General features: G+C 37.7%; 1 protein-coding gene across 1 annotated transcript in view; it reads left to right on the forward strand.

Moving 5' to 3' along the window:
- Nucleotides 1-26,473, forward strand: part of CDC5L (cell division cycle 5 like) — a 43,117-nt gene extending 16,644 nt beyond the window's left edge. The window contains exons 9-16 of the mRNA XM_065885235.1: nucleotides 2,459-2,607; nucleotides 4,611-4,773; nucleotides 6,801-6,965; nucleotides 8,236-8,316; nucleotides 9,440-9,682; nucleotides 12,282-12,479; nucleotides 24,825-25,037; nucleotides 26,050-26,473. Of these exons, the coding sequence (XP_065741307.1) occupies nucleotides 2,459-2,607; nucleotides 4,611-4,773; nucleotides 6,801-6,965; nucleotides 8,236-8,316; nucleotides 9,440-9,682; nucleotides 12,282-12,479; nucleotides 24,825-25,037; nucleotides 26,050-26,154 (1,317 nt within the window). The 3' untranslated portion in view covers nucleotides 26,155-26,473. The remainder of the gene's footprint in view (nucleotides 1-2,458; nucleotides 2,608-4,610; nucleotides 4,774-6,800; nucleotides 6,966-8,235; nucleotides 8,317-9,439; nucleotides 9,683-12,281; nucleotides 12,480-24,824; nucleotides 25,038-26,049) is intronic.
- The last annotated feature ends 239 nt before the right edge of the window (nucleotides 26,474-26,712 follow it).

The raw sequence follows: 26,712 nt of genomic DNA on the forward strand, positions 1-26,712 counted from the left end.
TTTGTAAGAAAAACAGTGCCCCTCATTGCTTGCTCTAGAGGTACCAGTGATAGCTCTTTGTTTTTACCACCTTACTACTAAGACACTTCTTACATTTTGGTTTTTCTTCAGTTTTAGGCATTTTTCCACCAAGGATTTGAACACCTGGCTCTCTCACACCTTCTGCCTCTACTGTGCATACACACGCTTTCCATTTTCCCATCTTCCATTATAGTTAATCATAATTTTGGCTAGCTCCATATTTATGGTTTACCTTATGACTACGTAAACTGCATTCATTCACTACGTAAACTGTGGGTCAAACTGCACTTGACCCACAAAATGCCTTATAATTACTCTACAGTATTTTGTTTTTCTTTGAATTAATACTTGTTTTATTTAGTTGCTAAATTTTCCGATTACTTAGCACAAATTCAGTTCTGGACTTTATACTAACTGTAAATCTCCTGTAATCTGGTCACATTTTAGGTATTCTTACCTTTTTCAACACTTGAAGTCGTTCCCAGAACTTCTGAATGTTCTAGTCTGGACTGATTACTCTTTAGATCTTGCTACAGCTTGTTCTCTTGCTTTCCCTTCACTGTCACCCTAGAAAGTCCCTTGTGTCTCCTCTTTCTTGGCTCCCATGTCTCTGGCTTTTTTGGTTGACTCCCTTGTTGGTGAAGTGTATCTGTCAGTAGCTTTCTGAGGAAGGTTTCATGGGAGATGGAATTTTTAAGACCTTGAATATCTGTAAATAACTGTCCTACCCTCTTATCTGATTGATAGTACAACAGGGTATAGAATTCCAGATTGAAAGGGTTTTTGTTCACAGTTTTGAAGGCAGTGCTCCAGTGTCTTCTGGCTTTCATTGTTGTTATTGATACGTCCTGTGCCATTCAGGTTGTTAATAGGAAACCTGGTTTTTTCTTTCTCTGGAAGCTTATATGATCTTCTCTTTTTCACATGCGTGTTTCTTGATGTGGGTCTATTTTTAACCACTGTGCTAGGTACTTGGTGGGTCTTTTAATTCTATAGACTCATGGCCTTCAATTCTGGGAAGTTATTTTGAAAATTAAAAAATTTCTTCCCTTTCATTAATTTATTTTGCTACTTATTACTCTCTGGTTTTCTGTCTTAATTGACTTTGATTTCATTGCTAGGAGATTTTCTGAATTTTATCTTTTTTTAAAATTTCTACTGTCATATTTTTAATTTCTAAGAGCTCTTTTTTAAATGTGTTCAATTTTTAAATGTCTCATTTAATTAATATCTTTTTATTCCTCTGAGGCTATTAATGATGGTTTTCTCTTGTTTTTATAAGTTTTCTTTTTCCTGCACAGTCTTTTTTTTTTTTTTTTTTTTTTAGCAGTACACGGGCCTCTCACTATCACGGCCTCTCTTGTTGTGGAGCACAGGCTCCAGACACGCAGGCTCAGCAGCTGTGGCTCACGGGCCCAGTTGCTCCGCGGCATGTGGGATCCTCCCAGACCAGGGCTCGAACCCGTAATCCCCTGCACTGGCAGGCAGATTCTCAACCACTGCACCACCAGGGAAGCCCCTCGAATATCTTTTGATCTTGTTCTTTGCCTATGTCTAGGGAATAAGGGTAGGGCAATTAAAAGCTGACTAGACACTCCTTGGGTGTGGGTAGGACCCCTTGACTCCAGACTTTCCTGTGGGCTGAACTGGCTGGGATGTTTTATTGGGGAGATTTCTTTTTAAATTGTTTTACTTTTAAAATGTATTTATTTATTTATTGAAGTATAGCTGACTTACAATATTGAATAGGTTTCAGGTGTACAACATAGTGATTTGATATTTTTATAGATTATACTCCATATAAAGTTGCTGTAAAATATTGGCTGTATTCCCTGTGTTATACATTACATCCCTATAACTTATTTATTAGGGAATTCTTATTTATTTATTTATTTATTTGTTGCGTTGGTCTTCGTTGCTGCGCACGGGCTTTCTCTAGTTGCAGCGAGTGGGGGCTACTCTTCATGGTGGTGCATGGGCTTCTCATTGCAGTGGCTTCTCTTGTTGTGGAGCATGGGCTCTAGGTGCACGGGCTTCAGTAGTTGTGACACATGGGCTCAGTAGTTGTGGCTCGTGGGCTCTAGGGCGCAGGCTCAGTAGTTGTGGCGCATGGGCTTAGTTGCTCTGCGGCATGTGGGATCTTCCCGGGCCAGGGCTCGAACCCGTGTCCCCTGCATTGGCAGGCAGATTCTTAAGCACTGCACTACCAGGGAAGCCCTATTCCAGAACTTCTGGCATGCTAATGTTAGGTTGACAGAAGGAATGGAAGTATTGAATTCTGCCACAGCTCAGTATTTGTTTTCTCTCTTGGTTTTCATTGAGAAAAATGTATAAGCATTCTGCCTGTTTCAAGATTTGTGTAGTAGGACAAGAAGAGAGGAATTTGCTCTCCTGTCTAAACTGTTAAAACGTGCTTCTTTACCTTCTTGTTAATCAGGAAGCCCAAAACCTCATGGCTCTGACCAACGTGGACACCCCATTAAAAGGTGGACTTAACACCCCTTTGCACGAGAGCGACTTCTCAGGTGTGACTCCACAGCGGCAGGTTGTACAGACTCCAAACACAGTTCTTTCTACCCCATTCAGGTATTGTAAATAAATAACTGTTTTCTGCTTTAGAAAAACTTGAATCCGAGGACTTGGACAACATGTTTGCTTTAGAAATGCTGGCAGAGAATGGAAATAAGTGTTTAACTTGCTTTTTAATTTAATTACTACTATAATTAATATAAATTTTAATTTAATTTAATTACTATAATGTTATAAATAACATTATAGTATCCAGGAAATAGTCAAATACCAAATGGAGCTTCTTTTTTTTTTCAGGGTTTCTGGTGCTATCACCTCGTTTCTGAATACTTTTAATCTGATTTAAAAGAGCAGATCAATCCATTGTTAATGATGATTTGGTGAATTTTATAAAAATTCTAAGCCTTTTTATGTATGTATTACTGTTGCTTTTCCCCCAACATTTTATTATGAAAATTTCTAACATTCAGAGACGTTGAAAGAATGGTAAAGCAAGCATCCATATACTCACCACCCAATTCTCCAGTTAATATTTTACAGTGTTTGCTTTAATCACATATCCGTCCATCAATCTGTCTTATTTTTAATAATTTCCAAGTTGCAGGTATTAGTCCATTTCACCCTAAACGCTTCCTAGTTGTGTATATCATTAACTGGAGTTCAGAATTCAGTATTTGTTTATACTTCTTTTGTTTTAAGCTACTGTTTTTAAAGAAAAAATTTTAAGATACAAACATTATAGAAGCAATTTGTATTAAAATGGAATTTGAGCTTTTAAGGTTAGAAATATTTAGGGTTTACTTTTAATTTTAAAATATGTCCTCCTACTGGTTGTTAAGTATATGAAGACTGTTACAATTGCACGTAACAGCAGGATCAAGAAACATTGGCACCCAAAACCTTATATAATATTTAATTGCAAGGCTTGCAAGAGAGCCTAATCCCTTTTTCCCCATGGGTGTCTCATTTCTCAACTAGATTGTAAGCTCATTGAGGGCAGGGACCATGTGTTATATGGTAACACCTCACCTCACCTCTGGGAACAACTCTCTGGCAGCACCACCTGTCTGGAACACAGCCAAGATACAGGAAGTAATCAACCAAAAAAAAAAAAAAAAAGACTTTGAACAATTAAACTATAAGGTGCAAAGTCTATGGCTTTTATTCCTTAGAGAGTTTCTTAGACCTGACTCAGAGCTATTCATATTTAGATGTGATTCTAAAAGCCTGGTGTTTGGTTTCCAAACAAAATATAGAGGAAGGAAGTACTTCAGGTATGCACATCTATGATGATGATGATGTGATAGCCAACAGCTACAGGCAGGGAGGAGACAAATGTTAAGTTGAAAATACTGAACTCGAAAGGAGTCATTTGGGATCTTGAGTGTGGTGGACAACCTGTCTGTCCACTGTGTGTTCTCAGCCACCCTGATGTGTCAAGAAAAGGTTGTAGGACTTCCCTGGTGGCACAGTAGTTAAGAATCCACCTGCCAGTGCAGGGGACATGGATTCGATCCCTGGTCCAGGAAGATCCCACAAGCCGCAGAGCAACTAAGCCCGTGCGCCACAACTACTGAGCCAGCGCTCTAGAGCCCACGAGCCACAACTACTGAGCCCACGTGCCAGAACTACTGAAGCCTGCATGCCTAGAGCCCGTTGCTCTACAACAAGGGAAGCCACCGCAACTAGAGGAAGCTCGTGCACAGCAATGAAGACCCAATGCAACCAAAAATAAATAAATAAAAATAAATAAATTTATTTTAAAAAAAGGTTGAAAAATGTTTGGTGGACCTAGTTATTAATAAGGTAAGAAAATATCAGATGTAATGACTTTATTTGAAGTCATTAAGATAAATATACTTTGTGTAAATACTGAGTTAGCTGAACCAAAGCTTTATTTTAACCTCGAGGTCTAACTAAAAACCAGGTAGGGAGATGGAATTTCTGGAATCTTTATTTCTTTTCTGTTTTCCTTGTAAAATAATTTATGTGAAAAACATTTGAAAGCACAATCCAAATAAAATTGGCACTTTCATTAATTGGAATTTCTGTCTTTATAGAACTCCTTCTCATGGATCTGAAGGCCTGACTCCCCGGAGTGGAACAACTCCCAAACCAGTTATTAACTCCACCCCGGGTAGAACGCCTCTTCGAGACAAGTTAAACATTAATCCCGAGGATGGAATGGCAGACTACAGTGATCCCTCTTATGTGAAGCAGATGGTACATGTCAATTCCCTTTTAGTATTCTTTAAAAAAAGTTTTAAAAAAAATATCTCATGGGTACCAAATTAAAATTTTTCCCCTTATCAGTGTGTATCGCATATACCTTAAGATTCTGTACACCTGCGGACACCAGAAAAGCAACATGATTTGTAGGGTTTGAGAAGGGAAATCTTATGGTCTTATTGCTTACTTTTTCTTATTCTTAATATATTTTTCAGAAATGATTATGCTGATAGTAATGCTCCTTATATCTTTTGTAATTTTTAATTTTTATCATTTACTAGTTAATACTTTACCTTCTTGAATGGTACATTTAATTTTTTTCCTAGTTCTGTAAAATGTTTTGAGTTTCGAATGCCTCATAAATTAGATTTTGAACACTGATTCCTCTGTTTTCATTACACTTTTAGAAGGACAGTCTAGATCTCAAAGCCACGTTAATTTGATGTTTGTTGCTAACCTTAGTGAAGTTTTCTTTTGTATGTTTTGCAAGGTGATGTAGAAAGCTAATTATACGAGTTATAGTTTTGTTTCTGCTCGTTATTGCTTTTATTACGTCACTGTTGAGCCTTCTTATTTATGCCACAGAAGATCATTGTGAGATTTTTTAAAAAAATGAGTTCCAATGATGCTCTGCTTCTGGTTTACAAATTAATTCTACCTTCATGTATAGATTTGGTTATTTGAGAATTTTTTTTAGTGCCCAAATTGATATCAGGTAATGCCGACTCTGAGTGGCTACATAAGAATTAAACAAATGAAGAATCTAATGTGTGCAAAGCACGGATCTGGACACTTCAGGGAATCTAAAGTTGAGTAAAGATGTCCTTTGTCTTCAAGAAGTTTATGCTCTGGAGAGATTGGCAGTACTAAACCAGGTCCAAAAATAATTGTAATATATGAATAAAATAAGCCCTTTGAGGAAAACCAACATGCTTTGGCTGGCCAGAGAAATAATCACATTTGTTGGGTGGGTACTAGGAAAACCTTCATTGAGGAGGTATGCTCAGAGGAGGGTTGGGGGCTGTCCCAGATGGAGGCCGTTAACATGAATGAACCTGGAGCATGTTTGTGTCATAGCAGCTCATCTGGTCCTTCCACCTAGCATACGTGTAATGGAGCAGTGGGGAATGAGAGAAGTGAGCTGAGGATGGACTGGGGAAAACTTGGGTACCAGGCACTTTCTCTTGGGAAGTATGAACTGTTTTCTTTGGCTTTCACATTATCTAGTATTTGCATGGAAAAGAAACACACACACAAATTCAGGCATCTTTTCAGGTTAGGTTTTATTAGTCCAAGGACAAATTTACCTTTGAACTTGTTCTTTTCATTTGCTGTTAAATTTCAGAAATCCTTAAATGGAAATCCTTAAGGACTTTTTTTTTTTTTTGCTCCTTCAGAGATAATTCTCAAACCTTCTGTTAGATTATCCCAGAGTAAATTTGTTGACCACAAATCAAAGTTTATGAGTTGTCCTTTTTTTTGTTTTAAAGGTTTCATTTTTTTTCATAAATTTATTTATTTAATTAATTAATTTATTTTGGCTGGGGTCTTCGTTACTGCACGTGGGCTTTTCTCTAGTTGCGGTTAGCAGGGGCTACTCTTCATTGTGGTGCGCAGGCTTCTCATTGCAGTGGCTTCTTTTGTTGCAGAGCACAGGCTCTAGGCGCACGGGTTTCAGTAGCTGTGGCTTGTGGGCTCTAGAGCGCAGGCTCAGTAGTTGCGGCACATGGGCTTAGTTGCTCTGTGGCATGTGGGATCTTCCCAAACCAGTGCTCGAACCCGTGTCCCCTGCATTTTCAGGCGGATTCTTAACCACTGCGCCACCAGGGAAGCCCTATGGTTGGTCTTAAGGTAGGGAAGAAATGGAGATAGAAATTAAACGAAATCTTGTTTCAACTCTGAAGTTAGGGGTCATTTTTCTAGAATTAAAATTAAGCTAATTACTTTTTAGAAACTCTTACACAATATTAGTTGCATATTTTAATGTGTATGAATTGAGAAGGACCAATTTTTTTCTACAGGAAAGAGAATCTCGTGAACACCTCCGTTTAGGGTTGTTGGGCCTTCCTGCCCCTAAGAATGACTTTGAAATTGTTCTACCAGAAAATGCCGAGAAGGAACTGGAAGACCGTGAAATAGATGATACTTACATTGAAGATGCTGCCGATGTGGACGCACGGAAGCAGGTGGGTGATGACTGCTACATGTCTCAAGATCTCTACTTAAAAGTTTTTTCGGTATTAAAAAAAATTACACTGAAGAAAATTACTTACATCATTAATAATATTCACTCACATAGTTCATAATATACTTAGGTATATTGATAGGTATTCTTAAATACTTCAAGATACTTAGGTATCTTGATAGGTATTCTTAAAATGTATAATTATATGGATAGCCATTTAAATATCCTCTGTCAAATTCATTATGCTTCTTTAAAATACATATAAGTAGTCTTTTAGACATTGCTTTCACTCTAGCCAAGAAAAGATGTTATTATCAGTCTTAAAAACAAGTACATCTTGCATTGGTTGAGTAAATGGTTTTTCATCAGTGTAAACTAATAAAAAATGTGGCTTTGGATATGTACCCTGGGTCAGAATAAAATTAGTAACACCTTGTACTAATATATCTTCTAGTTAATTACTTTCTCATTTGTGCATAACAACCAGGTGATGTAAGTAGGATAGGTGTCAGCTTCGTTTTAGAAATGAGGAAACAGGCTCAGGTGAATTAAGTTAACTTTCTCAGGTCTTGTGGCTGGAAACTGGTGAAACTTGAACTAAAACTGAGATCATGTGACCCACTTCAGACATTCTTGCTGCAGTCCATTTCAGGATGGTTTTAGAAACTGAATAATTTCCCAGGGTTGGAGTGAGAATGGCATCAATGGAAATCATTTTAGAGGGAAACCACATGAATGTGCTTTTTGGTGGGGAATAGATGATAATACTTTATGTGTTTAGTTCTCTTAGCTATTTTGAGTTACATTTACTCTCAGAACTGGTTTGAAGTTCTAATGTGTTAACCCACATTATTCATAATTTAAGAATCAGGAAACAACACATTCATTGGCTGGCTTTTTAAATTAAAAATCAGTAGCTTTTGAGGTGGAAGGGAAAGGTTGTGTTGCAGGAGGGATAATTGGAAGCATCCCCTCTACATTTAGGATTTGATTTAGACAAGAAAAGAATGATTATCTGATGGAGGGAGCCATGTAAATCTGGAGAATGCTCCTGGTAGACGTTGGAAGTTCTTAGTTTCTACTGTAATAGGAGAATGAATAGGCTGATTAATTTTAGTGGCCTTATATTGCCTTTCTACAAACTTAACACAGATTCCTACAGCTTTAGCTCTTGAACATACATATTCTTATAGACTAAAGTGTTTTCAGCTTTACTGAAATGTGTCAAATACTGTATAGCTGCAAAAATGGTTTTTAAAATAATTTTTTAGGCCATACGAGATGCAGAGCGTGTAAAGGAAATGAAACGAATGCACAAAGCTGTCCAGAAAGATCTGCCAAGACCATCAGAAGTAAGTATTAGAATTTCTGGCTTAGGAAGTTTTAAGTTTCTTTTTATGTGATTGATGTTTTTTATATTATAAAGTCTATAAAAAGACATTTCATCTACTTTCTGGAATATAGTAAAGCAGTTCCCAGATCCAGTCTTTGAAATGCTTCACTGGTACAAATACGAATTTTAAAAATAAATTGATTGATTGATTGGCTGCATTGGGTCTTCGCTGCTGCATGCGGGCTTTCTCTAGCTGCAGCTAGTGGGGGCTACTCTTCGTTGTGGTGCGCCGGCTTCTCATTGTGGTGGCTTCTCTTGTTGTGGAGCATGGGCTCTAGGTGCACGGGCTTCAGTAGTTGTGGTTTGCAGGCTCTAGAGCACAGGCTCAGGAGTTGTGCATGGGTTTAGTTGCTCTGTGGCCTGGGGGATCTCCCTGGACCAGGGCTCGAACCCGTGTCTCCTACATTGGCAGGCGGATTCTTAACCACTGAGCCACCAGGGAAGCCCCCAAATAAGAATTTTGAAGAATAAAGGAAAATAATTTCTTTTGAAAATGTAAGACTGCTTTAGGCATACATCGGAGATATTGCAGGTTTGGTTCCAGGCCGATGTAGTAAAGAGAATGTCATGCAGTAAAGCAAGTCACACGAATTGTTTGGTTTCCTTGTGCGTGTAAAAGTTATGCTTACACTAAACTGTAGTCTGTCAAGTGTGTAGTAGTAGTATGTCTGAAAAAAAAGTACGTAACTTAATTAAAAACTACTTGATAGCTAAAAAATGCTAATTATCATCTAAGTTTCGGAGCCTGAGTTGTAATCTTTTTCCAGTAGTAACATTAAAGATCACAGCTCACCATAACAAATAGAATAGTAATGAAAATTTTGAAATATTGCAAGAATTACCAAAATGTGATACAGACACAAAATGAGCAAATACTGTTGGACAAATGGTGCCAATAGACTTGCTCAACGCAGGGTTGCCACAGCCTTACAGTTTGTGAAAAAACACACTGCCTGCAAATCACAGTAAAGTGAAGCCCGGTAAAATAAGGTGTGCCTGTATTTAATTCATGCTAGTAGAACTAATAACATTAGTATGTTGCAGTGACATGTTTAATAATTGTACTTGTTTTAAAATTTTAGGTAAATGAAACTATTCTAAGACCCTTAAATGTAGAACCACCTCTGACAGATTTACAGAAAAGTGAAGAACTAATCAAAAAAGAAATGATCACAATGCTTCATTATGACCTTCTACATCACCCTTATGAACCATCTGGAAATAAAAAAGGAAAAACTATAGGATTTGGTACCAATAATGCAGAGCACATTGCCTATCTGGAACATAACACTTATGAAAAGTTTTCCAAAGAAGACCTGAAAAAGGTATCATTGAATATTTCTGTCTCAAGACTTAAGTATTTGTTAGATACCATGTATCATGGACAGACATTAACATTTTCCCTTATTGATGTTCATAAGCAACTGAAATATATGGTTAAGAGATAAATATTCATATTAAGTGTTATGCAAAGGACATACCATCCCCCCACCCCTTCCTGTGTTCAGTGGCAGGCCTTTATCAGATGAACACTGCTTTGATGGCACTGGTGTTCTTGTCTCATGGGTGTATGCCTGATTGATAGTTGCTACAGTTGCTATTTTCTGTGTTTAACTCTGCTGTCTCTGAATAGGGTGGAATGCCTTTAATACTTAAACCTCACTTATTTAGAATACTATGAAAAGACAAGAATATATTAAAAATATTTACAGATTCAATCTTTCACCTATTCACAGAAAGGAAATATTCACTGAATTCATTCCCCTGACATGATTTCCCCCTACCCTTTTGGATAAGGAAAGAAATGTTTTCTTGTCTAAAGTCTGTCCTGCCTCTTCCTCCATATGCATTTTATTCTTTCTGCTTTGACAGAGCAAACAGCTGTGATTTTGACTAGAAACCTGTACAGTGGCATAAGATAATAGAGTTAGTTTCATGGTTGGAAGCAGAGTGGTCATTAGCTTAAAAGTCTTTTTTCTTTAGTCTTTCGCCCTGAGGGGCAGAGATGGACTCATCCATTAGAATGGGCTAACTTGGGAGAAAACCGGTAAGGTTCCTTTGTCTGTCTTCTCTCCTGCACTTTCCCTCTCTCCTCTCGTTTTCTTACTTTCTCTTTTTCTTATTGCATACGTGATACATGTTTATTATAGGACTTTTAAAAAGAAGATAGAGAAAGGAAGGAGGGTTTAGATTTGTGTTTGTTTGCCCCTGATTCATGAGTAATTTTGACTTGCTGCCTTTTAGTAAGTGCCATGGAAGCTGTCCTCTTGAGTGCCTGCACTTTGGCAGGCACATTCAGTCCCTGAACCGGGTGAGAATTAGACAATGAACTTGATGCTTGAACAGTTTCCTCTTTTTAGAGTGAAAATATGAGGGGAAGATGGAATTTAGGAAATAAATTTTCCTAAATTTATTGTATATATGGAAACCTGAAATAAAGATCACGTTGTTGCTAATAGAGCTTCTATAAGGGACAAATTCTAATAAATATTTTGATAATAATGTAAGTAGTGCTTTGGAATTATTTGAAACGATTACACAGTAGTTTAAATATCCTCCCATATTTTATTTATCTATCTATAGTCCTCTTTGTTCCGAAGAATTTGAAGCAGCTATTTACTTAGCAGATTCTTTAGGGATGGTTTAAATAGAACTTAGCTGTACTCTCTCCTAATTATTATAAGAGCTGAATTTGTAAATTTTTACTGTGTACAGTTTCAGAGCAAAATACCATTTCTCTGATGGTACAGTGCCCGATTTTCATTAAGTGTGTTAAAATTGGTTTGTTTCCATTATTTCCCCTAAGAGGTATTGTTTAAAAGTATCCATTCTTTATCTTCTAGAGACTTGATTTTCCATTTTTTTGTTTAAATTTTTTCATATGCTGGTTATTTATCTTGACTTTATGTATTTTGGCCTGTGTTTATTTTCTGATGTTCCTGGAGTGATTGAAAGCTTTCTATAAAGCACAAAAAGTAATTGTCAGTTTTTCATGAGCCATGAAGCAAAGGGCTGGAAAAAGTTCATGTGGTATGTTCATGGAGTCTGTGTGTCTGGTGTCGGGCTGGCTCTTTGTGTATACTGTGTCACTTAATTCTCATAACAAACATGTTCGGTATTATCTCCACTCTACAGATGAGAAATGGGCTCACAGAAGTTCAGCAAGTTCAGATAGCTACTTAAATGCTGAATCTGTGATTGGAGCCCAGGCTTGTCCAACTCCATCCCCATTCTGTCATCTTAAACCGTATCTTTTCTAGTGAACAGAAGCTGGTCTGTGATCCATCATGATTTGATTTGTGCCTCCAGTCTTATTCTCTGACAATGGCAGGGGCATTCTTTCAGATGAGAAAAAAGGCAGGTGTCAAAAAAACGCCTACTTCCCCTTCACCATACTGGGAAGTCCAGAGTATAGCGGGGGATGGTAGAGTGGGAGGCGAACCCGCACGCGTTGGTGCCCAAGCATTGGCTTGGGTGTGACCTTGCCTTGTCCGCTTACTAGTGTTGTATTTTTGAACAAGTGGTTTAACCTCGCTAAGCGTTAGTTTCATCAGCTTTAAAGTGAGGTTAACGGTGACTGCTTTGTAAGGGTGGTGTGCTGTTTGGAGATAAAGTAGGTAAAACTTTTCAGTTCTGTTCCTGGCACATAGTAGGTATCTGAGAAATGGTAGCTGCTATTTTAATGAGTGAAGGCAAAGGACGTTTACATTATCAGGGATGATACATGGATGCTTGGCTTTTCAGATCAACCTGCATTGACTTCTAGGCTTCTTAATTAATTTTGCTTAGGTATTATAACCCCCTTCCAAAAAAACAGTTAACCAGAGCTCATTGTCTTTGCCCAGAGGAGTAAAAACTAGTCTTTTATTTCTGTTGATGGCAGGTATCTCTAGTACTCAAGCTTATTATTATCATTGTGAACAGGCCCAGGATGTTCTGGTACAGGAGATGGAAGTGGTAAAACAAGGTATGAGCCACGGAGAACTCTCAAGTGAAGCTTATAACCAGGTGTGGGAAGAATGCTACAGTCAAGTTTTATATCTTCCTGGGCAGAGCCGCTACACACGGGCCAACCTAGCTAGCAAAAAGGACAGAATTGAGTCACTGGAAAAGAGGCTTGAGGTTGGTATCCTTTTAAAATTCTAATTTAAATGTACTTTGATTGAAATAATGAACCAGATAATACCACTGGAGACAACTTCAGAAAAATAGATCTAAGGTAATTGTTTTCGAATTTCTTGAGGAAAAACTACACTGAAGTGTTTGATCTTCCTTGGCCTTCTTCATTGGGTTTTCAGAGCTGCTGGCCTTTGTGATGAAGAGTGCCCTCCAAGTTGACCACAGGTCAGTCAGAACCTTCTAGATGTGGGGGCAAAGAGCCAAGAAGTGAACACTGGTCACTCAGAAGAGTGTAGAGCAGTGCTACAAGAGCAATGCAGTTTTCTCTAGGGGGGCTCTCAGTGTACCAGGGAGCTTTCTTTCTGTAGCCAGAAGGGCACACTTACAGAACTTTGGTACCTTTCTGCTCATCCTCGGATTCCTGTCAGTTTGTTACAGAGAGAGCACTGAGCTGGATTATCCAGACAATGGCTTCTGTGATTTTTTCATGTCTATGAAAATGTTGAAACATACTAGATGGGAGTTTCATGGCATGTGGTTTCTTAATGTAGTCTGCATGTTTTGAATTCCAGAATCTGTGTATGCATTTTGCCAATGGTATGTAAATTGTGGTTCACAGACCGCTAGGCTGCCTTGTGAATTCTTAATGGTGGTCTTCAGGGATGTTTCTGAGGCCAGGATATCTTGGGATGGGAAGGAGAAAGGGGTGCTTCAGGCAATCAAAGTGGCCTCAAATTCCGCTTATGTGATTACCAGTTTCTCTGCAGAAGGTAGATTTGGAAATATTTTTATTTGGGGTTAAAATAAAAAAATAGTAAAATCACTTAGGGGTGTTTGGGGCTGTGTGGGGCTAGGGAAATGAACTGGAAAAAGCGATATCCTGTTAAAATAAGCATTTTTGATTTTACCTTTAAGGTCACATGTATAGACACTAATGGTAATGCCTGTGCACAGCTTTTATCATTTAGTGGGAAATCAGACTTTCTGAAGTAATTCTCATCTTGGGTGAAATTTTAGCAAATCCAGTGCTGCTGGTTCCTCTAGCTGTGTTACTAACTTCCAGCAGGGTGTGCTGTTGCTCTGTGTTTTAATTCACAGGGAAACTAAAAAAGAACATCAGTGGTTAAATTTAAGTTATATTTTCTGTTACGCAGGCTTCATTTCTTATAAGTGGTAGTTAGCAGTGTAATTCTGATCTAAGGTCAGCATCATAATTGATTGGAAAGCTATTTGGAAAGCTTCCTGTAACACTTATACATAAATACTTAGGTCTCTCACTTAGTTTGAAAATCTCATTTGAGGTGGGTAAACTCTTTCTTCCTCAAGTGGTAAGGACATTTTGTGCTATTTAAAATATAAAAAAAAGTTTTTCCCTAAATCTCATTTACTTTGTTGAGGCACTAACTTTCATGACAGCAAATAAATGTGTCACAAAGTGAGTGGTGCCATAAAGTACAGTAATTTTTATTTCTATGTTGAATTGGTCTTGTGAGTTTTGAAGGGAAAAATACAGAGAGAACCACTGCTGTTCTTTTGGAGATTTATTTGGGTCGTTTATGAGCAACCATTAAAAACATGTGGTTCTCTTTGTTCAGTTCAGTACCAGGAACTGAAATCTTCTGTTGAACTATTTTTGCTGAAGGATTGGTGATTTTGGAAGAATATTCATAAAACAGTCTGAAGTAATTTTTCTTTTCTTGACTCCTGGATAACTTGCTTTAATGTTTACCCAACTAGTTACTTTTAAAGAACATGTAATCAAATCCTTTAATTTAGTAAACTATGCTTATTTCAAATGAAAGTTCATTAAGTCTTTAAAAAGAAGAAAAGAGACTCAAAAACCCAAATAAACAAATCCCCCATTTTATTTGTATTCATTCCCTAATTCAGAACTAGGTTTGTCTTAGCTTATTTTAGTTTTTGAAGACACAATTCTCCTGGTTTGAAATACATAAATATTTTATTTCAATTGTGGTAATTCTTTCATCATTTCAGTTGATTGCTAAATTATAAACATTATTCAAAGTTTGTTGTGGGGAAGGAACTCCAGTTGTATTATATAAACTAAAGGCTGTACTTAAATTATCCTTCCACTCTTAGGTTCAGGGAGATATGCCTTGCTGTGCAAGCACAGTACACCATGGCTGCCAGTGTGTTTGAGTTTTGCTGCCATGAACTCTGGAACAGTGAATCTAAATTATGACCCTATCACAGCATATCAAGCAAGATGAAATCCAGCTTTGTCGTGGTTGGTGTCTCCTAAATGGATTAAAAAAATACGCCCCGAGGTTTATATTGGAGCTAGTCTTCGAGCCATTACTCCTGATTAATATTTGAAACTTAGAACTTAACCGAAAATCCGTAAGATACTCATTTAAAACTAGTAGAACCATCTCAGATTTTATGTAGAATGTTGTGGGTGGTACAAGGAGTCTGTTAAATAAATAGAATCAGTGTAGTTGCAGGTCAGAAGTAAGTGGGAAAAGCTTCTGAATTGTAACCAAGTCCATGTATTTTATTCTGCTTAGGAGGTAGAATTAATTTCAGGACCTTACCAGACATTTGTGTGTAAAATAAGGCAGCAGTTGCAAACAGAAATGACACCTAATATCAGAAAAGGAAAAGTTATAAAAACATAGCAAGTTGAGGCCACTTAAATATGGCAGCAAAATGCCCTGTTATTTGAATAGCTTTGAGGGTGTTATGGGTATATGGTAGGGGGGTAGAGTGATTGCTCTTTATAGTGATACCGCAGTTAATAAGAAAAGCTTAATTTCTGTTCAGTGTTATGTTTTTAAAAAACAGAAAAAGAGGGATGGCTATAACTGTAGAAAAATTTTCATCAAGTGGTTAAAAGTAAAAAGCTTTAGTACTTTATTTAATCACACATTTAGTGAATGTTACTGAGCATCTACTCTGTGCCAGCCCCTGTACTAGGCCCTGGGGATATAGCAGGGAACGAGGCAGATGAGCTCTGTGCTCTTGTGGACTTCACGTTAAGCGTTTTCCAGATAAATGGAGAAGAACCTCATTTTCCGATGCCAGATAAATGAGTCATTACTGTATTTGGGAAGTGCAAATAGAATTTGAAGTGTTCTAATTTGTTTCCACTTTAAGTGGAAATAGGAAATCGTCTGAAGACATAATTATTTTGAGTGAAATAATTTCCAGTAGGTGCAAAAGTGAAATGAGAAGTCTGAATTTAGGCCTGCCATTAAATTTAATAGTATTTGAAATAGTATCTAAACTGCTGTGTTGAGGAAGTTTGGCTGAAAAGTAGATTTTGTCATGTTAGCTGTAAAAATGGAAAGGCTTTCCTTAGAGGTGGAAACTAGGTCCAGAGGTAATACTTCTCCCTGTATTTTACTGGCACAGTCAATTTAGTCAAGAAATACTATGTAACATTGACTTCTTGGAAATAAAGTAACTTAAAGAACACAGATAACACATTTAAAATCCTTCTCAGTGTATTTGTAGAACTCTTTTGGGGACCCCTGACTTTACTGAACGGTTATATTTCAGCAAAATTGGCTGCACAATGGATCTCATTTTCTCAGTGATTTTCATTATAAAGTTAGATATTTTTACACAGGAAAAAAATTCCCTTAATACTTTAAAGAGTTGAAAACTTAGGGTAAGGATTAAGTTGGTGGGCAGTTCGGGGTGGAGGGATTATATGTTGTATCTCAGCAGGTTTGCGCTTATGTTCCCTTGTGGGTGAGTGTATGTGTGTGGGGGGTGGATGCGGTGGCAGGAGACAAGTCCCCAGTACTCTGGAACGCTCTCATCCTTAAGTTCTGCCCTCTGCCATGACCCTTAAAGGCATTAACAGATTTCTTGGTTGTTTCTAGCAAGAACTCTGGGAGCTGGACCAGAGATCTCCTGTGATACAACCGTGTTGCTTTTGTTATGCCTCAACGTCGAGTTGAATTTGTTTCGTGCAGTTTTTGAGTTTCATTTCCTAACTTATGCAAATGTAAAATGCTCTCGGCATTGCTTTATTGGTACATTACTGTCCTTGGAGATGTGTTTAGTAAGGTTTTGCCTTATTGCTTAGCTTGCTTTGCAGGGATGCAGTCTGATGGTTGCTAACTGATAGATGCTGACAATAATCACTGAATTGGACCTGCATCTCATCAATACAGAGATGGTTCACTGCTAAAACTTAATGCTAGTGAACAGTATAGAGATTAAAGGAGAGTCGCTCATGGTCTCTTGTTTGCAAACATTTCAGTGGCTGAACCACATCTTTACTGCTATAGGATCATATTGTGGAATGATGGACTAGGAAGTGGAGCTGCCATTAACTATATTTATTTTAGGTATCCTGAAACCTGTTTTTCTAGTGGTATAAGGTTATATTCTGGGTCCCCAAGCAAGAATTTCAGTAAGGGATGCTCTTAATGTTTCTGAACCTCAGTGTAACAGACTTTAACTGAAGACAGTATTGGAGACCCAAGGATAATGTGTTTACTTTGGAATTACTTAAGCTTAGTAACCTTAACAAACTTAGTGAGTTTGAAAGTAACAATTAGACTTTTATAAGTCCCATACAGCCCCCTTTTGTAATGACCCGAGGAAACACTTATGGTTCTACTGATTCATCTCCTGGGGACCATCAGTTTTCCATTGGTCTCTGGCCAGTCTTTTTTAGACAGTTTCTCTTCTATGCATTTAAAAAATAACATTTGTAGGCTTTTTTTCTTTCTAAAAATAATAACTGTACTTTGTAGAGAATTTTAAATAAAAAAAAAATAAAGAGAAAAGCCTACCATTCAAATGTAATCACCTTAAACATCTTGCGGTGTGTGTATGTATAAGATTAAATATGATAGAAAAAGATGAATATATGAACATCTACACATATCTATGTGTGGGTGAAAGATGGAAGGCCTTTAAAACTAAATTGGGATCATTTAATAGTATAATATTGTAAGTATCATTCAAAAAAAAATCACTTGCTCTCTTTTAAAGTCTGTTGCAAAGGATTAGCTTTGGTGAAATCTGTAAATAATTATTCTAGTTATATTGTGCTCAACTTCTTAAAAAGTTGTTAAATAACCTTTTTTGCCCATAAAAATTTCTGAGATGTTTGTTTTCCTATAGTTTTATAGCTTGTTATGAATAAAAGCATTAGGAATTAAAAAATATAAGCGGGGGAAATGCTTTTCTCCAGTGTCAAACAAAATTCTTATAAGTGGCCTACGTACAGGTTAATGTCTAAATCAGGGAAGGAATGATGGGCAGATTCATTAATTGAGATCTTGTTTATGTGTCTCTAGAATAATTTGTTTTTCAGTGAACTGTGTGGTGACATTAAGCCATTTAGCCCCACAGCTTGACTTTCTTCAGGCATGTTTGCATTTCAGGGGCTGAGGCAGGGAGGACATCTGGTTTATTAGCTGTGGTGTAGCCTAACGTGTTGGACTTTCAAGTGGGACACAACTGCATAGCTTCATCTCTTAGTGACTCTGTGGCCTAGAGTAAGTTACTTAACCTCTCTGGGTTTCAAATTTTCTTACCTGTAAAATTTGGTGTGTAATAGTTTTTTAGTCTCATGGAAATGAGAGTTTGAGACAATGTAAGATTAAATGAGATACTGTGTGCCTCGCAGTTGGCAAGTTTTAGTGAATAGGAGTTCTCTCCCATTTTTCTTAGGTTCGTATCATTCTTAGTGTTAGCTAAATTAGATTAAATTGATATTTATCAAGTTATTCACCTTGAATAACGGGCTGGGTAAGTTTTCTGTTCTCTGAATTTTGATGAATGTCTGAAATATGAGACATGGGTCAATTTTAGGAGAGAGGTTTGAGTAATACTTAAAGGCTCAGATTTTGTTTAATATAAATGAATTTTACACAGTTGTGCATTTTAACATTTCATATGTACATTTTGTTATGTTGAAGCAGTTGACATACTTATAAATTTTAATGTCTCCATTATGTTTCATTGTACTGATGTTCCATGGTTTGTGGTGTATGGTCTTAACAAAATAGTTATCCTTTAGAGTAGATATTGAATTTGAATTTTAAAAAACCTTTTATTATGGGAATTGTCAAATACACGCCAAAGTCGACTAGTGTAATGAGTCCTCACGTATTGTCACCCAGCTATGACAGCCACTCTTATTTCATGTTATTCTCCCTCTCCCACTATTTGAAACAAATTCCAGACATCATATTGTAAAACAGAATTATGATGCATGAAATTCGTCAACTTGGTCCCCCTACACATTTGTATTAGATATATTCTCATTCATCCCCTCTTGAACTTTATGCTTTCATTTTGGATGTAGTCAGCTTTAATTATACCAAGTGTTGTCGTGCTTTAAAATCCTAATAGTTATAGTGAACTTCATTTAAGATTATTAGAAATTTTGTGCTGATACATATTTAAGCACAAACTTCCATTATAATCATATTTGGGGGGCTTGTCTGGTGATACGTGAACAGAGTATTTAATCCTAATTCCATTACTAACTTCGTTAGATGTTTTAAGAAGACTTTAAAGTATATCATCTCTAAGTGCAGTTAAGGATTTGAAAAAAATGATTTTGACAACTTTTGGTAAATCAGCTGTAAATGCAGTGGTTTGAAAATCATTTTTTGGAAGAACTTTTGGTAAATCAGCTGTAAGAGGCAGTGCAAGCTCCTTAAGCCTGTTTTGTACAAAATAAGTTGTCCCGCAGGGCAGTTGCTAATGCTTAATTGTAGTTTTTAAAAGGGCTTAGAAGTATTAATCTGGTTAAACCTGAGTCTGGTTCTCCTCAATTTTGCATATTTTAAACAATAAGTTTTTATACTCTGTTGGACTTTAATGTTGTTTCTGTGTATGAATGTGGGGCGGGGCAGTTGGGGCTGATTTAAGGTAGTTCTGTTCCATACATGCATGTGCGTTTCGTGCTTGAGATTTATCGGCTAGGAAAAGGCCAGACGATATAGGTTAGTTTTTTTTCCTCCTAAAATGTATCGAGCAGTCATAGGTTGAGCATTTTACAAAGTACTGTGTGCAGATATCTTCCTTTACGTTTTAACGATCAGATGGCAGATGTAAGATAAGTAAGCTAAAATTGAATATTAAAAGCTGTATTCCATTTCTTCTTCATATTTTTATACTAACTTATATAGCTCTTTGATTTTTTTCTGTACTTTAATTTTTTGGTATAATCTATTTCCATATTTGCTTGGAATCTTAGCACAATATTTGAGCCAGAAGACGTTAATAAAGCTTGAGCTAAATGAAATAAAATTGTTGGCATTAATAAAATTGTTGACATTAGCAACTTTGCAGTTTTAAAATCTTTGGTGTTTTGGGAATAATAAATGACTCAACTGTGTGAGGTGAGGTAACTCCCAGATAAATGTGCCTTGATGACTAATTAAACACTTTCTGAGCGTATTATGCTGTTATACCAAATAGGAAATTGGATTTCCAATAGCTAACTGAATTATCTTAACCAATAAAAATGATAATTTGTATGACTAATTTAAAAAAGTATGTATTAATTTGAAATTCTGTGCTGTTAAGGTTTTTGGAATGTGTATTCGAATCCACATGTGATTAGAATATCTAATGTTGGTATTCTTGGAACATGTTGAATTATAGTGTAAGGAACTTGATGCAACTAACTTATGGATTTAGTTGTTCACTTTTTACTGGGAATGAGGACTTTTTGGTAGGTCTAGTTAGAACAGCTGACACCTAGCTTCTGTAATGACAGTGGCTGAAACAGGATTCTCCATCCTTATTGCCTATTAGAATCATCTGGGGGCTTTAAAAATACAGTAGTCTGAGACCATTGAAATAAGGGTCTCTGGGTTTATAGCAGCGGTAGACTTTAAAAGCTGTATGGTTAATTCTAAAGTTTAGCTGGGGTTGAATAGCATTAGCTTAAAAAGATGTGCTCCAGTACCAGTTACTTGGTGTGGTGGTCCTCGAGAGGCAAACGGCTCACTTACAAGAAGAAACAGCTGTTTTTCCTTGCTTTAGTCCCAGGAAGGGGATCTCCATCATTTTTAAAATTAAAGTCGGAATTTAAAGGAGGGTTTTAAAGTGTCATCCATAGTCCCTTGGTCCGTTAGAGAGGAGAGCAAAATGGTTAAACTCGTAGTACCTATAATAATTGTAATCAGAGCTAACATTTGTTGACTGCTTACTTTATGTCACTTACTGGGCGGCTAAGGGCTTTTCTGCACATTATCTTAGGGTTCATAGTAACTTTTAGCAATGACTGCCATTTTACTGATGGGGAAAAGGAAATGCAGAGGTTAAATAACCTACGTCAACTCAAAACAGCTGGGTGGCCGTGCTGGGTAGAAAGAGTGACTCACTTCTCCACTCCACTGTGCTGCTGACTTGGCCCAGTATTTCCTGACTCTTAGAAGACAGATCATTGCTGTGGAACTCACTTTGATTTGTTATCTGTGAGAGGAAAATGGCTCTTTTATAAAGGACATTATTTATTCATGGATTTAGTCTTCAAGTGCTTTGCAGAGGAATAAAAGCTTATTAACTTTTATAAAATGCTGAAGATAGGAATTGTTTTAAAAGAGCTTTATGTAAATTAATTTTAGATCCATCTCATGTTCTTAAGGCGCACATGCAACGTGTCCCTTCCCTGCCATCGCCTCTGCCCTAGACTTATTTGACTTTGACTTCAATAAAGTAAGCTGGAGATGGATAGGTATGAAGTACTACTTTTCTAGTAGAAGTGTACTTTATATTTTGGGGAACACTGTGTTTCTTGGTGTTCTTACATATTCTAAAAAAAAAAGGCATTGAGATTGACATGTTTGTTTTTAAATCAGACGTAATGCGTTGAAGTGCATGTTTCAAAGTTGTTATCTTGGAAAGCTATATATTTCTTTTGGTGATTATGTTGTTCCTAAATATTTAGAAAAACATCCTATGAAGAGCTTTCTTATCAATATTTTGTATTTGACAGTATTTTCCCATGGGACCATTTCTGCTTATCTCCCCCCCCACCGCCACATTTAGTATTTCAGAAAAAATATTGTCACACTGTCTCCCTTGTTACAGGGTGCTCTCAGTTACATTATTATGAATTACAGAATATCATTTGGGTATATATTATCCTGAAACTACTTAGTTTTGATTGCTTATAGAAGTCACTTGATGGAATCAGTTTGGAGGGGGGTGGGGGAGGAACAGATAAATACAAAGAAATTAACACAGATTTAATAATTATCCCTAAGGCTTTGACCTCACAATTTTAAGTGTTGTATGTTGGAAACAAGCATTTGCAGATCATGATGAAGTGATAACATTGTGGGACGTAGAATGTACACCTAGAGAAGGCGTTATGCTAATGGGATTCTGCATCTCACATCTCCCTTCTCAAAGGTCTCTCCTTGGACCCTCTAAGCTGGGGCTTTCTCTGCCCTTCTGCGTCAGCTCTAGAGTTTTGTTGAAACCTTCTGCTAATTGTCCCTCTCCAGTCCTCTTTTGAGTTTATACGTTTTAAATTCTTTTCACCTAATTTTATTTTTATTTTTTGTTTTTGTTTTTGCGGTACGCGGGCCTCTCACTGTTGTGGCCTCTCCCGTTGCGGAGCAAGGGCTCTGGACGCGCAGGCTCAGTGGCCATGGCTCACGGGCCCAGCCGCTCTGTGGCATGTGGGATCTTCCCGGACCGGGGCACGAACCCGTGTCCCCTGCATCGGCAGGTGGACTCTCAACCACTGCGCCACCAGGGAAGCCCCTGAAGGGGTTATGTTTTGATCACAGCTTTGGTACATTGATTGGATATTATTCAGTTATTAAAAATGTGGTCGATGTATAATATATAGAAGTGCATTTTTGAGATACAGATGGTGAAGATACATTGCTGTCAGTCCGAGAGTTGTTGCAGATTAATGATGGCAAACGTTATTTTTGGAGGTAAAGGTTAGTTTTCCCCATACTGTGAAATTCAAGCCTTCTTTGAGATTGAATCATGGGTGATGTTATTATGAATAATTTATTTGGGACTAACCTGTAAAAACTGTTCAAGTGCAGGAGAAACCCTCCTTAAGCCTAATTTTGTTTTGTTAAAATTTATTTATTTTTGGCTGTGTTGGGTCTTTGTTGCTGCGCGTGGGCTTTCTGTAGTTGCGGTGAGCGGGGGCTACTCTTCCTTGCGGTGCGCGGGCTTCTCATTGTGGTGGCTTCTCGTTGAGGAACTCTAGGTGCGTGGGCTTCAGTAGTTGTGGCACACGGGCTCAGTTGCTCCGCGGCATGTGGGATCTTCCCTGACCAGCGCTCGAACCTGTGTCCCCTGCATTGGCAGGCAGACTCTTAACTACTGTACCACCAGGGAAGCCCTTAAGCCTAATTTTGCATTAAGGTAGTTGAAGTATAAGAAACTCTAATGTATTTTTTTTCTTTCCCATTATGATTTATCATAGGATACTGAATATAGTTCCTTGTGATATACAGTAGGGAATTGTTGTTTATCTAATCCCAAACTTGCAGTCCATCCCTCCCTCCCCCGCCGCCCACCCTTGGCAACCACAAGTCTGTTATTTATGTCTGTGAGTCTGTTTCGTAGGTAAGTTCACTTGTGTCATATTTTAGATTACATATATATGTACGTGATCTCATATGGTATCTGTCTTTCTCTTTCTGACTTACTTCACCTAACATGATAATCTCTAGGTCCATCCATGTTGCTGCAGATGGTATTATTTCACTCTTTTTATGGCTGAGTAGTATTCCATTGTATATATGTATCACAGCTTCTTTATGCAGTCATCTGTCCGTGGACATTGAGGTCGTTTGCGTGTCTTAGCTATTGTGGATTGTGCGGCTGTGAACATAGGGGTGCATGCATATTTTTGAATTATAGTTTTGTCTGGATATATGCCCATGAGTGGCATTGCTGGATCATATGGAAACTATTTTTAGATTTTTGAAGAATCTCCATACTGTTTTCCATAGTGCCTGCACCAGTTTATATTCCCACCAACAGTAGGAGGGTTCTCTTTTCTCTACACCCTCTTCAGCATTTGTTATTTGTAGACTTTTTAATGATGGCCATTTTGACCGGTGTGAGGTGGAGTTTTGCTTTGCATTTCTCTTATAATTAGTGATGATGAGCATCTTTTCATGTGCCTATTGGCCATCTCTATGTCTTCTTTGGAGAAATGTCTATTTAGGTCTTCAGCCCATTTTTTGATTGGGTTGTTTGTTTTTTTGTTATTGAGTTATATGAGCTGTTTGTATATTTTTGGAAATTAAGCCCTTGTCAGTAGCATCATTTGCAAGTAGGTTGTCTTTTCATTTTGTTTATGGTTTCCTTTGCTGAGCAAAAGCTTATAAGTTTGATTTGGTCCCATTTGTTTATTTTTGCTTTTGTTTCTATTGCCTTGGGAGACTGACCTAAGAAAACATTGGTATAATTTATGTCAGAGAATGTTTTGCCTATGTTCTCTTCCATGAGTTTTATGATGTCATGTCTTATATTTAAGTCTTTAAGCCATTTTGAATTTATTATGGTGTGAGTGTGTGTTCTAACTTCATTCATTTACATGCGCTGTCCAACTTTCCCAACACCACTTGCTGAAGAGACTATCTTTTCCCCGTTGTATGTTCTTGCCTCCTTTGTCAAAGATTAATTGACCGTGAGTGTGTGGGTTTATTTCTGGGCTCTTTTCTGTTCCACTGATCCATATGTGTGTTTTTGTGCCAGTACCATGCTGTTATTTATTTATTTATTTATTTATTTATTTATTTATTTATTTATTTATTTTTGGCTGCGTTGGGTCTTCATTGCTGCACGCAGGCTTTTCTCTAGTTGCTACGAGTGGAGGCTACTCTTCGTTGTGATGCACGGGCTTCTCCTTGCGGTGGCTTCTCTTGTTGCGGAGCACGGGTTCTAGGCACGTGGGCTTCAGTAGCTGTGGCTTGTGGGCTCTAGAGTGCAGGCTCAGTAGCTGTGGTGCACAGGCTTAGTTGCTCTGCGGCATGTGGGAATCTTCCCAGATCAGGGCTTGAACCCATGTCCCCTTCATTGGCAGGTGGATTCTTAACCATGGTGCCACCAGGGAAGCCCCCATGCTGTTTTGATTACTGTAGCTTTGTAATATTGTCCAAAGTCTGAGAGGGTTATGCCTCCTGCTTTGTTCTTTTTCCTCAAGGTTGCTTTGGCAATTTTGGGTCTTTTATGGTTCCATATAAATTTTAGGATTATTTGTTCTAGTTCTGTGAAAAATGTCATGGGTAATTTGTTAGAGATTGCATCTAATGTACTTTTGCTTTGAGGTAGTAGATGACCAGTTGTGCCTTTTTAGTCCTGTTATTTAGCCTGCTTTTCTCATGTGTGCTGATGTGAATCTTCCCCGACCCCCAGATAAACAGGGGTCACATGACGACAGAAGCCAAGAGAGCTGCAAAGATGGAAAAGAAGATGAAAATTTTGCTTGGGGGTTACCAGTCTCGTGCAATGGGGCTCATGAAACAGTTGAATGACTTATGGGACCAAATTGAGCAGGCTTACTTGGAGTTACGCACTTTTGAAGAACTCAAGAAACATGAAGATTCTGCTATTCCCCGGAGGCTAGAGGTAACGTTATTGGCTTGCAGCATTGCTTAGAAAGAGAGCTCCAAAGAATAATCAGGGCTTTCCTCTTTTCCTTTCCTGTGCAGGCTGTCTTTTGCAGTTGACATTGACTGGCTTTTTTTCAATGAGAGCCTAAAGTTTTTGACTTTCTAGTCTAGAATTGCCTGTGTGTAGGTGGATAGACCAGGCCAGTTTTGGATACACAGGCTTTTCCTGTACCAATTTTTTGTTTTGTATATAGATGCACTGTGAAATGGAATAAGTAACCCTTGTGATTTTTTTCCCCCGAAATTTAATTGCATCCCATTCATATAGCTCTCTGAGGTACATTAAACCAGTGTCGTTTTGTTTTGTAATTTAGGATGCTGGGAATATATCAGTAGCTAGTCATCCCAGAGCATCAAGTTCCTTTGGCCAGATTTGGTTTAACTTTATTTGCCAAGTGTGCATGATAGCCCCTGCCCAGATAAAGGGCAGCCAGGGCTTATTTAAGTGCATTTGTGGGTATTGATAGGACAATAATAGCTTGTTTATTTGAGATAGCAGCAGAGGTTTTATAACAAGATGGTAGTTGTATGACCAAATCAAAGAATGGCCACAGGACTGGTTTTATTGGGGAGGAGTTTTTTTTTTTTTTTTTTTTTTGCAGTACGCAGTCCTCTCACTGCTGTGGCCTCTCCCGTTGTGGAGTACAGGCTCCGGACGCTCAGGCTCAGCGGCCATGGCTCACGGGCCCAGCCGCTTCGCGGCATGTGGGATCTTCCCGGACCGGGGCACGAACCCGTGTCCCCTGCATCGGCAGGCGGACTCTCAACCACTGCACCACTGGGGAAGCCCCAGGACTGGTTTTATAGCAGAAGTAGTTACTATTTTTGTTTCTCTTTGGGGAATACTTACCTCTTGAAAGTGTTGACTTAACTCAGCTGTTTGTAAGGTGATAAAGTACCATAAGATATTTTTAATTTTCATTGTGCTTACATATGAAAAAATAATTTAATGGTTTTGTTTCTTCAAGTGTCTAAAAGAAGATGTTCAGCGACAACAGGAAAGAGAAAAGGAACTTCAGCATAGATATGCTGATTTGCTGCTGGAGAAAGAGACTTTAAAGGCCAAATTCTGAAGCATATTCTCTCACAAGATGAATTAATTGCTGGTGTTCATACCCTGGAAGGCTGATACTGATGTTTATCTTCATTGACAAATTTGCCCACCATCTGTGGTTTTTCAGTTGTTTATTTTAAATGATATCAATCTTACACATTTATGTATAAAGACTTTAACTCCACAGGACATTTTAGGGTTTAAATTATTAAGACGGTCATTCTTTTAAAAGTGTCATATTTGCAGATTTTTTTTAGTTTTGGCCTTTAATTTTAAAAGCCTGATTTTAAACTGCTGCCTGTGAGTAAACTCTCGAATAAAAACAAATATAAAAAATTGAGAATGTAGCCTTTTGTTTGAAGTAATTAGATACTTAGAGTGCCCACAAACCAGGAAGTATGTACTCTGTGTCATATTTAATGAGTAACTCTCGGGTGATCAAAATGGCGATCCAGTATCTTAATTTAAATCCTTAAGAGGCAATCTTTTTGTGGCTTTGTTAGTTTTGACCATTTTTGCATAGGATGGTCATTTCTCTATACCTTGACAAGATAGATTAACTTTTTAATACCTCAGT

This window comes from Phocoena phocoena, chromosome 10 (genome assembly GCF_963924675.1).
Source record: "Phocoena phocoena chromosome 10, mPhoPho1.1, whole genome shotgun sequence".
Classification (NCBI taxonomy): Eukaryota; Metazoa; Chordata; class Mammalia; order Artiodactyla; family Phocoenidae; genus Phocoena; species Phocoena phocoena.